This window comes from Rhincodon typus, chromosome 11 (genome assembly GCF_021869965.1).
Source record: "Rhincodon typus isolate 14 chromosome 11, sRhiTyp1.1, whole genome shotgun sequence".
Taxonomy (NCBI): domain Eukaryota; kingdom Metazoa; phylum Chordata; class Chondrichthyes; order Orectolobiformes; family Rhincodontidae; genus Rhincodon; species Rhincodon typus.
The window spans coordinates 36070290-36087823 of NC_063342.1; the positions used below are offsets into that span (position 1 = coordinate 36070290).

Consider the following 17534-nt stretch of genomic DNA (forward strand, 5'->3'; position numbering starts at 1 on the left):
ATGGCCTAAATAATCCATTATTACTTTCTCAAATGCAAGCTTCATAGTAGCTTCAGAGTTGAATCTTTATTACGGTTTACTTTACAGCAAATCTTATTATTCCTACTATGCCTTTAGTTTGAGGCAATCTTGGAATATTGACATTACATATTAATTTAGGTGCTGGATATTAGAATCCATTTCCTTGCATGTTATATAATGTCTTATGTTGTCAAGCAAGTTAAGAAACATCTGTGACATACAAGTTGGAAAAGCAGACAGAGTGACTACTTTAGAAAAGACTATTTTATAGCCCCTGTGTGTCAATAAGCAACCACATATCTGCTAAGTTATGGTATAAGGATTTGATGTTTAAAAAAATGGAACATGTTAGCACATCAAGAGTTTCAAGCATAGGTTGTGACCTGTATTTGTATTGTGCTGGTGTAGGCATACATGTGATACAAGATTGTATATGTTCTTGACATAAACAAGCAGAACCGATTGAAAGTCAACACATTGTACAACTGAACATGCTGACAGACCTCAGAGCAACACATAAGAACTAGGAGCAGGAGTAGGCCATCCGGCCCTTCGAGCCTGCTCCGCCATTCAATAAGATCATGGCTGATCTTTTTGTGGACTCAGATCCACTTACCCGCGTTCTCACCATATCCCTTAATTCCTTTATTGTTCAAAAAAAATCTACCTTATCTTTAAAAACGTTTACGAAGTAGCGTCAACTACTTCACTGGGCAAGGAATTCCATAGATTAACAACCTTCTGGGTGAAGAAGTTCCTTCTCAATTCAGTCCTAAATCTGCTCCCTCTAATCTTGAGACTATGCCCTCTTGTCCTAGCTTCACCTGCCAGTTGAAACATCCTCTCTACTTGTATCTTATCTATTCCCTTCATAATTTTATATGTTTCTATAAGATCCCCCCTCAATCTTCTGAATTCCAATGAATATAATCCCAATCTACTCAGTCTCTCCTCATAAACCAACCCCCTCAACTCCGGAATCAACCTAGTGAGCCTCCTTTGCACCCCCTCCAGTGCCAGTACATCCCTTCTCAAGTAAGGAGACCAAAACTGCACACAGTACTCCAGGTGTGGCCTCACCAGCACCTTGTACAGCTGCAACATAACCTCTCTGCTTTTAATCTCAATCCCTTTAGCAATGAAGGACAAAATTCCATTTGCCTTCCTAATTACTTGTTGTACCTGCAGACCTACCTTCTGTGATTCATGCACAAGGACACCCAGGTCTCTCTGCATAGCAGCATGCTACAACTTTTTACCATTCAAGTAATGATCCTTTTTACTATTACTCCTACCAAAATGTATGACTTCACATTTATTTACATTGTATTCCATCTGCCAGACCTTTGCCCACTCACTCAATGTATCTATGTTCCTCTGCAAAGTTTCACAGTCCTCTGTACACTTTGCTCTGCCACTCATCTTAGTGTTATCTGCAAACTTTGACACCCTACATGTGGTCCCCAACTCCAAATCATCTATATAAATTGTAAATAATTGCAGTCCCAACACCGATCCCTGAGGCACACCACTAGTCACTGACTGCCAGCTAGAATAGCACTCATTTATCCCCACTCTTTGCTTCCTGTTAGTCAACCAATCCTCTATCCATGTTAATACTTTACCCTTAACGCCATGCATCCTTATCTTATGCAGTAGCCTCTTGTGTGGCACCTTGTCGAAGGCCTTTTGGAAATCTAGGTACACCACATCCACTGGGTCCACTTTGCTCATAATGTCTTCATAGAATTCCAAAAGATTTGTCAAGCATGACCTGCCCTTCATGAACCCTTGCTGCGTCTGCCCAACGGGACAATTTCTATCAAGATGCCTTGCTATTTTTTCCTTGATAATAGACTCAAGCATCTTCCCCACTACAGAGGTTAAGCTAACCGGTCTATAATTCCCCATCTTTTGTCTACTTCCCTTTTTAAACAATGGCGTCACATTTGCTGTTTTCCAATCTGCTGGGACTGTCCCAGAGTCCAGCGAATTTTGGAAAATTACCACCAGTGCACCTGCTATTTCTCCCACCATCTCTTTTAGTACCCTGGGATGCATTCCATCAGGGCCAGGAGACTTATCAATCCTTAGCTCCATTAGCTTGCCCAACACTACCTCTTCCGTAATAAGATATTTATTGGATTCAAATTTCATCATCTGTGGCAGGATTTGAACCTGGATCCCCAGGACATTGTCTGGGGCTCTGGATTAACTGTCCACTGATAATACCACTAGGCCATTGCCTCCCAGGCAGGTACAAAGGTACAAATCTCTTCTTATCATAATATATTTTATCCACTATCTCCACAGAAATTGTATCAATTACATCTGTAAATGAATTCCTTGATAACTTACTAGTTCAGAATTTGTCAGAAGATTTGCAATATTTGGGCCTCAGTAAACAATCTGTTAACCATTCCAGAACCCTTCATAAGTTGCTGAAATTAGTTTAATGCACCTAAAATATTGCACAAGTATAAAATACGTTTCTACTTTATAAAATTAGAACATTCTCGAAATCAATCAGAAAATCATAATATAGAATGATTTGGGTGAAGAAATGATCAAAATTTCTAATCGGAGTCCACTCTGCTTTGAACACAACACAAACAAGGTATGGCTGGAGAAGAATGGGTTGAGCTGTGAGGGTACCCGTATGTGTGTGTCTCAATATTAAATCCTGCAAGCTGTAAAGTACAGAAGCGTCAAACATAAAAACATAAGAACTACGAGCAGGAGTAGGCCATCTGGCCCCTCGAGCCTGCCCCGCCATTTAATAAGATCATGGCTGATCTTTTTAAGACTCAGTTCCACTTACCCACCCACTCACCATAACCCTTAATTCTTTTACTGTTCAAAAATTTATCTAGCCTTGCCTTAAAAACAGTGAGGTAGCTTCAACTGCTTCACTGGGCAGGGAATTCCACAGATTCACAACCCTTTGGGTGAAGAATTTCCTCCTGACCTCAGCCCTACATCTGCTTCCCTTTATTTTGAGGCGATGCCCTCTAGTCCTAGTTTCACCTGCTAGCGGAAACAACCTCCCTGCCTCCACTTTATCTATTCCCTTCATAATCTTATATGTTTCTGTAAGATCTCCCCTCATTCTTCTGAATTCCAATGAGTATAATCCCAGTCTACTCAGTCTCTCCTCATAATCCAACCCTCTCAACGAGGTATTGTTCCTCCAGTTCGCGTTGAGCTTCATTGGAAAAATGTTGCAGGCCTTGATGACTTTGCTCTCAGCACAGCAAACCCATTTTCTTCTCTTCACACTTTGATTTTACAGCTCTATTTCACCTTTACCACCATCAGCACTTGCATTGATTTTTGCTCTGGGCACCTTCACCATCTGTTTCATTCACTTCTCTTCCCACTTTGTCAACAACAAAAGCACCACCACTTTCCAGCTTCTTTCAGTTCTGAAGAGGGATTATACTGAACTGGAAATGATAACATTCTCTCTCAAGAGGTGCTGCCAGTCCTGTACTTCTTTAGCACTTTATTTTAGATCTCTAGCATCCAGGGTATTTTTGCTTTAAAATCTTTTATGAATACCTCCAAGAAAGAATACTTGACCTTTTCTAAAATAAATGTAGTTTGATGATGAACATGCCAGAGAGAGGTACATCCAAATATTAATTCTAACTATTCTAACAACTGTGTAAAGAAATTCAGGTCCATTCCATAAAATGGTAATATTGTCTACACAATTCTCAGAATATTTGAAAATATGCAACCCTGTATTTGTAATCTTCCGGTGCAGTCACTCTGTACATCTAGCAGTTAGAATTAGTCAGAATTATAACTGTCAAATTTCTGAACTTTTCAGCATTTGCAAAGCATATTCCAGTCTAGAACACATGCGGAGGACATCAATATGCACAATCATTCATGCATTAACACATCACACCAAAAATGAGCAACAAAAGTGAAAGTCAGTTTTTAGAAGAAACAGAATGAGATCATAGGTCAGTGCAGCAGAAGTGGAAGCATAACTGAGCCCATTCTTTCCATACTCAACAAAAGTAAAATGCCACACAAGGTAAGCAAACTCACCTCTTCAGGTTCACCATAGCCCAAGGGATGCCTGTGGGTGTATTAAAGGAAGGCAGCAGCTTTTCAGCAAGTTGTGCAGCTTTCTGTTTAAAGACCTGACAAAGGAAGTTAAAATAAAAAATGCTTGTTTCAGATTTACAGAGAATAAAACAAGCAATAAATAAAGCAACAGTTTTAAAAAGAAATGGATCAATCCAAAATAATATTGACAGTTTCCGAAGATGGTAACCCTCTTTTGTGGAATCTAGGTCTTACACATGGAAAGCAGGAATTCACTTAATGTTTTCAAAATCCAGTAGACAACTATATCTGTACCCCAACCTCAAGCAGAAGGCTAATTCCCATCAAATTAAGCTTCAGGTGCCTAAGGTGCATCATAAGTGAAATAAAAACCAAAAGAACTGCGCGGATGCTGTAAATCAGAAACAAAAATATGAGTTGCTGGAAGTGCAGCAGGGCAGGCAGCATCTGTGAAGAAAATATCAGAGTTAACGTTTCGAGTCCATTGACCCTTCCTCATAACTGATGGTAGCTGGGAAAACGTCAGCTTATATGCAGAAAGTACGAGGTGGATGGGGTAGAGAGTAAACGATACGATAGAGCCCAAAGAGAGAATAGCAGTTGGGTAGACAAAGGAGTTGATAATGATCTGGCTGGGAGAGTGAACAGTTGTTAATGGGGACTATTAGTGACTCACAATAGGTACTGTGTAATGGCAGGCTGTGAGACAACAAGGCCTGGTGTGTGGGGAAAGTGACTAGGACATGGGAGAGTTTAAGGTCCAAAATTATTGAACTCGATATTGAGTTCAGAGGGCTGCAGGATCCCCAAGCGGAAGATGAGGTGTTGTTCTTCCAGCTTGCATGGAGCTTCGCTGGAATACTGCAGCAAACTAGAAACACAGATGTTGACCAGGGAACAGGGTGGTGTGTTAAAGTGGCAGGCAACAGGTAGCTCAGGGTCTTTTTTGCAAGCAGAACATAGATGTTCTGTGAAGCAATCACCAGTCTACACTTCGTTTCCCCAGTAGTGAATGCAGTAGACCAGATTCTTGGGAGGTACCTCGAAGTTGTGTTTGGGCCCTTGGATACTGGGGAGGGGGGGCGGGAGGTAAATGGGCAGGTGTTGCACCTTCGCTGGTCTCAGTGTAAGGTGACACGGGGCTGTGGGGCAGCAGGTGGGTACTGAGGGTGAAGGAAGAGTGGACCAGGGTGTCCTGGAGAGAACGGTCCCTGCGGAAGGCGGACAAGGGAGGGGATGGGAACATGTCTGATGGTGGCATCTCGCTTCCTCGAAATCTGTTTCAATTTCTGTAGACAGACAGGCCACTAATATCAACTATAAACCCACTGACTCCCACAGCTACCTAGATTATACATATCCTTACACCCTGCTTCCTGTAAAGACTGCATTCTCTCAGTTCCTTCGTCTCCGTCGCGTACGTTCAGATGAGGCCAAATATGACAAGGGAGCCTCCGAAATGTCCACCTTCTTCCTCAACAGAGGATTCCCCAGCACCATTGTTGACAGGGCCCTCAAATGGGTCCGACCCATCTCCTGCACTTCCGCCCTCACCCCGTCTCTTCCCTCATACAACAGCGATAGGGTTCCCCTTGTCCTTACCCACTATCCCACTAGCATCCACATCCAGAAGATGGGCAGATGCCATTTCCACCACCTCCACCGAGATGCCGCCAGCACCAGACATATTCCTCTCCCCTCCCTTGTCCGCTCTTCCTTCACCCCCAACAACCCCCACCGCCTCACGCACTTTCCCCTGCAACCAGCGAAGGTGCAACACCTGCCCATTTTACCTCCTCCCTACCCAGTATCCTAGGGCCCAAACATACCTTCCAGGTGAAGCAACACTTGACCTGTACTTCCCAGAATCTGGTCTACTGCATTCGCTGTTCACAATGGGATCACCTGTACACTGGGGAAACGAAGCGTAGACTGGGTGACCGCTTTGCAGAACATCTACGCTCTGCTTGCAAAAAAGACCCTGAGCTACCTGTTGCCTGCCACTTTAACGCACCACCCTGTTCCCTGGCCAACCTGTATGTCTCTAGCTTGCTGCAGTGTTCCAGCAAAGCTCAACGCAAGCTGGAAGAACACCACCTCATTTTCCGCTTGGGGACCCTGCAGCCCTCCGAACTCAATATCAAGTTCAATAATTTTAGGGCCGAAGCTCTCCTAGTCATTTTCTCCACACGCCAGGCCTTGTTGTCTCTCAGCCTGCCATTACACAGTACCTATTGTTAGTCACTAACAGTCCCCATTAACAACTATTCATCTTCCTAGCCAGATTGTTATCAACTCCTTTGTCTATCCAACTGCTCTTCTCTCTCTTCAGACTCTATCCTGTCGTTTACTCCCTACCCCAACCCCCTCCCTATTTTCTGCATATAAACTGATGTTTTCCCAGCCACCATCAGCTCTGAGGAAGGGTCAATGGACCCAAAACGTTAACTCGGATTCTTTTCTTCACAGGTGCTGCCAGACCTGCTAAGCTTCCAGCAACTTCTGTTTTTGTTGCATTATAAGCTAGATGAATTACAACTTCAGTCATGTATAGAATAAAACACAGTTACTGCAGTCAATAGGAAATGAGTTACTCTTATTTTTAAAAAAGACATGGTGATTTAAAGACAGGAGTTCCTACATTTTTTTTAATTAACCTATTTTTTCCAATCAACCAGTTCAAAGATGCTTTTACACACCTTTGGAGCAGGTGTGACTTCAGCATGCATCTATTGGTCCAGGGGCAGGGACACGACACTGCGCCACAAGAGGGGCTTCTGTACTACTCCTTCCTCCTTGCCTCACAACTGCCTGCATATTATTTTTGCTTAGACAGCAAATGACTTAAACCGCTGGGGCCAATTGGACCTTTAGTGAAAAGGGTCTGCATAACAGACACGGTATAAGCATTTAAAAATTATCAGCTCCTGGTAGGCTAACGGACTGCCATACGTGTCCCCTTGTTTGAACATTTGGTCAGGAAACTGAAGGTAAGCCTATTATAATGCAAGTTTTCCAGAGCAGGAGCAGATATTAAATACAAATGTCAAGCCATGACTGGTGTGCTAACTACCCATCAATGGAATGCTGATAAAAATGAAATACTCTTGGATCAAAAATTCTTGAAGCCATTGGCAATCTGGAAACTCTCAACTAAACATGTTAATGCAGTTTAAACTTTAGTCTTGCAATGAATAAATCCATCACCATTCTTCTCCTTCTTCCTCTCTCACAGGACCGGATAGAAGAGATAAGAGTCCTGTTCTCAATTATTTGAAAATGGTGAAGTCCAAAGAACATTGTTGTCTTTATCCCAATTATGAATTTCTAGTCCAGCCACCTAAGATTTGCATAACTGATTCAACCAGCAAAGCACTCATGTCAATTCACATCACACATTTTGAGTTTTCCAGTACATCATGCTGAAAATAGTACATCTGCTGTGATTTCTTCAAATCCTCATGTTCAGAGATAATCACTGACAATCTCTGGGGAGGGGTTGGTGAAAGAGACGACACATGCTGATTGTATCCCTACCCAGAGATTCCTCAAAATGAAAATAAGAGAAAAATATCCAGCTTCTGAATAATCGGAGACTGAACGCATCCTGAAAATGTGAGATGGTACCCTCTGGGTGTTTTTATCTGGACATTAATTCCAGTATTTTGATGCTAAGCAAACTATTTTTCTCTAAGAGCAAGTGTGGAATTTCCCCATGCCTTGAGTGGTGTGGGCAATGGTGAAAATTGTGGGAAAATACAGCAGAAATGAAAAAACCCTGAATCTTGACATTGAAAAAAAAATCTGATTTTACTTTTAAGGTTTCAACAGACAGCTCAGAACCTCACTGATGAGTAGCACTTTGTTTACATACACTCGTATTTCATTAATACCCCAACTTCCTTCATTTAAACACAGCTAGCAATTAGTCCCTCCTTTGCTGAGAAACTAGATGGCACCAACCCAGACATGAAAGTCACAGCAGTCACCCGGTGGGAAGCAACTTGCTACTTGCTTCACCAGGCCTCCATTTTAGTGTCCCTACTATAAAAAGTCCTCAAACGCTCCATGAGTTCTCCTCCATTCTTCATCACCAAAGTCTGCATCAGCCTCACAACATAATAATGGCTGATCTCGGACCAATTCAGCATCAACTTAGGCCCTTCAGGACTTCACTTCAGAATTAAAATCTTTGATTGACATGCTCCTGCGAGATTGCTTTGTGCACAGGGACGCATAGCCATCTTGTGCATCTGCAATCGTTGCCTCTCAGGGTTCTTAGCTTCGTTTCTTAAGTGCCAACTCTTCACTCTTACTAGGAGGCTACTAGCCTCTATGATTGCACAGCCTTTTAATGAAAGGGCATAAAAGATTAGTAGTTGTGGAGATGAGGAGGAAAGAGTCTTTGAATAAAGATTCCGTGTGCAGTAGTGAGGTTGGTAGTCCACCAGCATTGTGAAGGCTTGTGTGCATGGCAGAGTAAGAGTGAATGTGAAGTAGCAGAGATAAGATGGGCTTAGTGGAGTGTAGATGATCATTGACCTTATTTCCTGCACTAATGTGCATTCTATCAGAGACAGCACTGTCCCAGGCTACTATCTGTGCACAGGCTGACCGTGTTTGTTGCCTCCATCTCCTTGGGTGGTCTATCAAGCCCTCCAGGTCCCTATCTAGGAAGCTCTTTCATTTCCTCTTTGGGAATGCAGAAAGAAAATTGTTTTATTTTAATTTTGCTTTATTTTTGAGGACTGTTTGAACTTAAGAAAGGGGAAGACTGAAATACCATTGCAAACAACTGCACAACTAAACAGAAGGTGCTTGCTGAGCTCATTGCTAACATTAGTTAAAAGGGAAAGTCATATGCAAATGCCATCTTCAGTAGTCAACAAATCTAGCTTCAAGTGCTTTTAAACTTAAAATTCAAGAATGTTGTTTAAGGGCCTACAAGAAAAGTACACTGCTTTTAATAGAATATTAAAGAATGAAAGGAAAGTTGTGTACAGAGTAAATAGTCTCAAGACACAGAGGGGAATAATGTGCTTTTTTAATAGTTGCATAATTGCAGCATTCAGTGAACAATTAAAAAACAGCTCTCTAAAAAGAACAGGGTTTGAAAGTATAATGGGAATCTTGGCTTAAATTACATTAAAGTAATAAAGGGGTTATGAAGATACTAACTTATGTTCTACAAAGTAGCAAAGGGAATTCTGCCAAAATGGAATGTGCCACATTTCTGTATCCTGAATAAAATACAGTTTTTATTAATCATATTTTACTTACTACAGTTAGGTCACAATGTCATAATGCAATTATTCTTCAATTATATCCATGCCAGCATCAAGCATTTCCAATCAGGTAGGGCAGGTCATATTGAATCCAATTTAAAGCTCTCACTACATTTATATCCTTGGCAACGCATCTAAAGCCTATGTGCAATCAGAAAAATTTCCAGGTATTTAATCAGAATGTTTATTTTATTCTTCTCGGTCAGTGTGATGAGCTAAAAGCAATTTGATGCCTCAACGGCATGATTTAAAATTGTTGCCACTAGCTGGTGAAGCAAGTACAGATTACAGAATGGATTCCCATAAGATTTAAATTGAATTCCCATTATTTTCTGCAAAGTCAGTCTGACGTTTCAAATTTCATTGCTGAATCTACCTGAAGTCTCAATTTAACCCTATTAATAAAATACATTATTGTAAACATGCATGCAGATAAGTGTATGGGGAGTTGTGAATGGACGGATGAAGGTTCTTTAGTGAGAACAAAAATTAAACACTCACTTTATTGTAGAAATATGAAACTATTTACATAACATGCGACTAGTGCCTTTGGTGGTCAGAAACAGTGAGAAGTTGTACTTGATTTTGGATGGATCAGTTTGACTAACCATTCTGAAGGGCCTGCATGAAATTCCTCCCAAAATTGGAAAAGACTCCAGCTAGATCAGCAAAAAGTGGAAATGTGGAACATTAATAGAGACATCACTTCAAACTTCAGATCAACAACATATGTGAACTGCCTTGTAGCAAAACAGGGGAGGTTCTGATACAAATAAGCTGATAAGAGTTACAGAAATGCTTCCAGATAAAAGTGACAAAGATGCCTCAGTTCTAACAAAATGGCTCAGATCTGAAAAATTAACGCTGTCTCTGTCTCTAGAGATTCTGACAGACCCGAGTATTTTCAGATTATGACACAGGCTCACTCATTATCAAGTTTAACATGAGGGTACCATAGGTTTGTAGCCAAGCTGGAAACTTTATTCACAGACTAAAATCGTTAACTCAGTTTGAATGCGAATATGACAAGGAGGAACAGGGTCCTGTAAGCAAACTATGTAAATCATGTTTCGATTCCATGGGAACATGATTAAATAATTAAAAAAGAAATTAAAAAGGCAGATTTCCACAGATGCTAGAAATCCAAAATTAAAATACAAGATGCTGGCAATACTGAGCATGTCAGGCAATAGCTGTGAAGGGAAAAATGTTTCAGGTTGATGACCTTTTATCTGGAGAGGAGAAATTCATATTTTGCAAAGGACAAAGGATGGAGTTGGACATTACAGGAGAAGTGGAAACTACTCACAATATCAGCTAACATGGGAACTGGGAAGATGCATGTGGCAGCTAAAATTTGGACTTAAATAGAATTGAGAATTTCAGTCACTGAGCACAGGGAAGAGATGGCATTAAAGTTTAGTTTTTAATTTGTTCATGGGATGTGGGTATTACTGGCGAGGCCAGCATTTATTGCTCACTCCTAATCGCGCAGACAGTAATTACGAGTCAACAACATTACTGTGGGTCTGGAGTCAGGTGTAGGCTAGACCAGGGAAAGATGCAATATTTCCTTCTCTAAAAGGAATGAGTGAACGAGATAGGTTTTTATGACAATTGAGGTTTTTTACTTCATACCAGATTTTGAAAAAAATGAATTAAAATTTTATCTGCCATAGCAGAATTCAAATCCATATACCCAGAATGTTAGCCTGGGATTCTGGATTACCTTTCCAAAGAAACTACAATTACACCACCGCTCACATACAAGAATGTATATAGGGTAGCCCACAAACCAACAACCACCCTGGGACAGCTACTGACGAACGTAAAGGATCCCATACCCACAACCAATAAAACTAACGTAATAAACAAAATACTATACAAGGACTGTGAGAAACATTACATAGGCCAAACTGGAAGAAAACTGGCAATAAGGATACATGAACACCAAGAGACATGACCAATTCTCATTACCGGTCTCAGTACACATGGACAGAGGAGGACACGAATTTGAATGGGTCAACACATGCATAATAGCACGAGCCAAATAGAAACGTGCCAGGGATTTCCTGGAGGTCTGGCATTCCAATCAGAACTCCATCAACAAACGCATTGAACTGGAGCCAATATACAAACCACTGGAAAAACAGAACCGGAAGCAATGCCAACCACCCTAGCAAACCAACGCATACAAAAAACAAGCGGGACAGAACACCAACGCTTCACCAGAGGCGCACTGATGATGTTACCTAGCAGAGTGACGAAACGTCTGCAACCAAACACACCGGTTCGGTGAGCAAGTGTACAACCTCATCCACAACCCGAGCTACAAATCTTCTCAAAAACTTTAAATGGGCAATAAATGCTGGCATAGCCAGTGACACCCACATCCCATGAATGAATTAATAAAAGTAGAGAGAATGGAAAACAAAGCTACTGTGAGTGTTTCTTTTGGAGAGAGGCATGCGAAAGATTTGAAAAAGGCATTGATAGCACTTGAGGAGAAGGATCATTTACAATGTCAACTATTGTAGCAGCTGGGATGGGAAGTGTGTAGTTAGCAGATTAATGGGAATGATGTCAAATGAGAAACGCGGAGAACAGGACCTTCAAAGTTGGAGATAGTAGATAAAAACGAGAAAGGCACAGTTACAGTTTTAGGCTGGGAGGAAGAAACTGTGCTTGGAGAGCAAGGGGATAAAGATCTGGCAGCAAAGGATGCTGAATGCATTGTGACAAAGTGTTCCACGACCTTAATTAATATCCTAATTATAAAGAATTGACTTCTATGTCAGAGCTGAGGTTAACAAAGATCAGCCACAATAATTGAGTGAATTAGACTTGTAAGCAAGCATTCTCAAGATTTTAAGAGTTCATTTTCCCTGCTAAATGGAGCAAAATTTTAAAGTACAGCATGTGACAATGTAAACTTCAGAACTTAAATAACTTCATGGATTGAAAGAATCAATATTAACACTTATAGAGTCATACAGCACGGAAACAGACCATTTGGTCCAACTCATCCATGAACACCAGATATCCTAGATTAATCTAGTCCCATTTGCCAGAATTTGCCTCATATCCCTCTAAACCCTTCCAATTCATATATCCATCCAGATGCCTTTTAAACTTTGTAACTGTACTTGCCTCCACCACTTCTTCTGGCAGCTCATTCCAAACACACCATCCTGTGTGAAAAAAGTGTTACCTCAGGCAACATCTTCGTAAATCTTTTCTGCACCCTCTCCAGTTTAATAACATCCTACAGCTGTACTTACGGAGGATATTCCTTGGAGCTCGTCCAGTGAAGTTGTATGGGTGGAACTGAGAAATAAGGGTTGATCACATTCTTGGGATTTTATTACAGGCCTCCAGTAGTCAGCGGGAAATTCAAAAGCAAATATGCAAGGAGATCTGAAATATCTGCAAGAATAATAGGGCTGTAATGGTAGGGGATTTTAACTTTCCAAACATAGACTCAGGTTGCCATGTTGTCATAGGCTTGGATGGGATGGAATTTGTTAAGTGTGTACAAGAAAATGCTCTCATTTGACACATGGACGTACTTACTAGAGAAGGAGCAATACATGAACTTCTATTTGGAAATAAGGCAGGGCAAATGACTGAGGTGTCAGTGGCAGTACTTTGGGGCAAGTGGTCATAATTCTATTGGTTTTAAAACAATTATGGAAAAGGATAGAAATGATCAAAAAGTTAAAGTTCTAAACTGGAGTAAGGCCAATTTTATCATTATTAGATAGGAACTTGGGGAAGACTATTGGCAGGTAAAGGGACATTTGGGAAGTGGGAACTTTAGAAATGAGATAACGAGAGTTCAGAGACAATATGTTCCTGTTATTGTGAAGGGCAAGGCTGGTAGGTGGACAGAATGTTGGATGACTTAGAGAAATTGAGGCTTGGTCAAGAAAATGGTGGAGGCATGTATCAGGTATAGACAGCTGGAATTGAGACAGTAGGAGTATACTTAAAAGGAAAGTTATGAGGGCAAAAGGGGGACATGAAATGGCTTTGGCAAAGAGAGTTAAGGAGAATCTGAAGAGTTTCTATAAGTATATTAGGGGCAAAAGAGTAACTAGGAAGAGAATACAGCACCTTAAAGATCAACCTGACAGTCTGTGTGTGGAACCACAGGAAACAGATAAGATACTTAATGAATATTTCACATCAGTATTTATTGTGTAGAAGGGTACAGAAGCTAGAGAATTTGGGGAAATAAATAGTCACGTCTTGTAAAGAGTTCATACGAGGTACTGGAGGTCTTAAAACACATCAAGGCAGATAAATCCCTGGCACCTGATCATAAGTTCCCTAGAACTATGTGGGAGGAAATTGCTGGGGCCCCTTACTACGATATTTGTATTGTCACTAGCTATCAGTGACATGCCGGACAACTGGAGGTTGGCTAATGTGGTTCCATTACTTAAGGAAGGCTGTAAGGAAAAGCCAGGGAACTACAGATCGGTGAGCCTTAGGCCGGAATTGGGTAAATTGTTCAAGGGGATTCTGAGGGACAGGATTTACATGTATTTGGAAATACAAGGACCGATTAGGGATAGTCAACATGGCTTTGTGCGTAGGAAATCATGTCTCATTAACTTGATTGAGTTTTTTTTGAAGAGCGTTCAACATGGTTCCACATGTTACACTGATTAAGTTAGATCACATGGAATCCAGGGGGAACTAGCAACTGCATACGAAATTAGCTTGAAGGTAGGAGACCAGAGGGTGGTGATAGAGGGTTACCTTTCAGTCTGGAGCGCTGAGATCAGAGTGTGGCACAAAGATCAGTGCTGGGTCCACTGCTTTTCGTCATTTACATTAATGATTTGGTTACGAATATAGGAGGCATGGTTAGTAAGTTTGCAGATGACACCAAAATAGTTAGTGCAGAGGACAGTGAAAAAAATTATCACAAGAGTATAATAGGATCTTAATCAAATGAGCCAACGAGCTGAGGAGTGGCAGATGGAGTTTAATTGAGATAAATACGAGGTGCCGCATTTTGGTAAGGCAACCAGGGCAATACTTACACATTTAATGCTAGAGTTCTGGGGAGTGTTGTTGAACAAAGAGACTTCAGAGCGCAGGTGCATAACTCCTTGAAAGTTGAAACACAAGTAGACAGGGTGGTGAAGGCAGTGCTTGGCACGCTTGCCTTCATTGGTCAGAACATTAAGTATAAGAGTTGGGATGTCATATTGCAGCTGTACCGGACATTGGTGTGGCCATGTTTAGAATATTGTATACAATTCTGGTCGCCCTTCTGTAGGAATGATGCTGTTAAACTTGAGGTGGTGCAGAAAGATTTACAAGGATGTTGCCAGGATGGATGGTTTAAGTTATGGGGCGAGGCTGAAAAGGCTGGGCCATTTTTTCCCTGGACTGTCATTTGGAAGAAATTATTTCCGGAGATGAAAGGAACACAGGGAAACTTTATAAAGGAATTAAAAGCAACAAGCTAATTTGACATCCTTGGGAAGAAGAGTCGAAACAACATAAACAAGTTGTTTCCTGGGAGAGAGGAGATAATGTTGCTTGATAATCTGTTACCTCATGACAAATGGTCAATTAAGACTGTCGGCAGAAATAATGTCCTGAAATAAAGGGATTAATTGCAGGACAGGTTGTTTCAAACATTTAAGGCCGAATGTAACTAGGGATACAAGAGCTACTTCTGATAAGAAGGCAAGCGACACACTTGAGGCCTCCAGAAGTATAATCCATGTTGGGGATGAAAGAATCTAAAGGATCGTCAATAATGGCACAACCCAAACTTGAAAGAGAAAAAATTCTATAAGAATCCAACAATTCAGCAGCAGAACTTCAAAGAACGATGCTGGTCAAGGATCAAACCCTGGACACATCTAGAGACAGACACCGTTGGTTGGAATTGTAGTTAAATTCTACCATTGATCAGGTTGTTATCAAGTTGAGTTGAGAGGCTTAACTTGCTTACTTGAGGGGTCTTATTTTGGTTGCTACATACAATAAAATTTAAATCAATGTTTCAGTACTTGATCCCCTATGAGATTTCCAAATAAGTAGCCGAATTATAGGTGACTAACCCACAACAACCTGGACAACTACTTTAGTTTCCCAGCAGTGGAATGTACTAAAAAAACAACTTTACTGGGGAGCATTTTGGAAACAAGCTCATATTTGAAATATTTGAACTTGAACACCTCAGAAAATGCTAGAAACACAAACAGGTTTGCCAATATTTCAAAAGAAAATGCTAATATTTTGATCTGAAATGGGGTCTATACTGGAAATGTTAATCAATATTGTGATTATATTTTCCATTCTTGCGTTTCTCTGCTTGCCTTGATGAAATTGCACAAAAATGAACAGTGTAATCTGCAAAATGCCCAAAACTACAAAGGAACGAAAGAAATTTACTAATTTTTGGAGAAAAAAAAAACCAGCTTTACCATACCTCCTCTCCTGAAAGATAATAGGCAGCCAGCAAGCCTCCGATAAACCTGATATTGACTTCAAACACTGAGACCTCCGCGTTCTACAGAGCACAGGGACAGGAATAAACAGGGTTAGGCTGTGTTGTATTAATACCAGATAAGTATTCCAACTAGCATTGTATAGATGTCAGGGGCATATGGATCCAGCTTTGCTAGTTGTCTGCTATTCCCCAAGTGTATCTGAAATCTACTGAACATAAAATTGGTTCAGGTTTATCTTTTCAAGCGTCCTTAACAGTGCATGAAACACGTATTAATGCTGCATATGGTTAAAAGTCAGTTTATGAGCTCCTTGGTCAAAAGCTTGCTACAGACCAAGCTTGTTTTCTAGATCCTTTTGATGCTTAACTTAAAGTTTTTAGGTTATTTGACGTTCCCAATGTTAAAGTTTGTTTTTGTTTCTTTTAAACTTACTGGAGTCTGAAAGTACAGCAGGTGCAATAACATTCTGTTTCCATATCATAACTCTGGATTTCTAGCAGCCCATTCACACAACCTAGGTTCTGCCCACCAATCCCTTTACTGACATTTGCAAACCTACTTGAAGGCCCCTTACAATTGATTCAGCAAATTCCTAAGGCAGAATTAAGGTACTCACACTTCACTAGAATTATTTATGAGAAGTCTGAAGCTCAACAACAAAATGAGTTTTGGGCCTCCAGCTTCTGGTGATTGTTGCAAGCATATCGACCCTGTTGAGCCAGAAAGCATCTCAAGCTTTTCCTTCTGTGCCACTTTCACTTTAATCAATTACATGTACAAACATTCAAGTTCTTTTCACCACTGGCATAATATAGCAAACTAAACACAAACACAAGTCAGTATTTTAATGAGTTTTAACTAAGAATTTAATATATTAAATACAGAGATTTTGTTTTACTTTAACCAGTTATTTTGAAATCATGAACTCAGTGTAAAAGCAGTGGCAAATAAACTAACAAACTTCAGGAAGTTGCCATCATCACCGACTCAGCTGTGGTTGGAGTTCTGGTAATGAACTGCAATTGACGAGGGTAGTGGTGAAGTAATCCTAAAGTTTCAATCTCGGTAAATCATGGTGTCCAGAAAACAATGGTGTAAATCACTTGTGTGGCTACTAGCGAAACTAACATTGTACACACACCATTTGAATGGTGAAAGTTTCCAGGAAATTCAGGGCCTTATTTCTGCCCAATCACATTACTTTTGGATCCGCATAAACTTGGATGTGGTTAAAGCACTTTTTAACAACTGGAATTTCTACATTTTTTATAAATTTCTTCTGTAGATGACAAGTAAAATACTTACTACTGCAGCTTCCTCCCTTGTCTCCATTTCAACTCAATCCAGCAAGCCATAATCTGAATTCCGATCCTCTCATGACTTCACTGTGCCCTAAGGGCAGCACGGCACCTCAGTGGTTAGCGCTGCTGCATTACAGCATCAGGGACCTGGGTTTGATTGCAGCCTTGGGTGACTATCTGTCTGTCTGGAGTCTGCATGATCTCAGTGTCTGCAGGGGTTTCCTCCGAGTTCTCCAGTTTCCTCCCACAGTCCATAAACATGCAGATTAGGTGGACCAACCACGCTAAATTACCCAATCAAGTCCCAGGATATGCAGGTTAGATCAATTAGCCATGGTAAATGCAGGGTTATGGGGACAGGG

General features: G+C 40.8%; 1 protein-coding gene across 2 annotated transcripts in view; it reads right to left on the reverse strand.

The window, feature by feature from the left end:
• The window catches only part of man1a2 (mannosidase, alpha, class 1A, member 2), a 122826-nt gene that overhangs the window by 48353 nt on the left and 56939 nt on the right, over nt 1–17534 (reverse strand). The window contains exons 5-6 of one of the 2 annotated variants that reach the window (XM_048603234.1): nt 15850–15930; nt 4084–4178 (exon numbers count right to left, since the gene is read on the reverse strand). In XM_048603234.1, the coding sequence (XP_048459191.1) occupies nt 4084–4178; nt 15850–15930 (176 nt within the window). The remainder of the gene's footprint in view (nt 1–4083; nt 4179–15849; nt 15931–17534) is intronic. The other variant, XM_048603235.1, reaches the window with a different exon arrangement.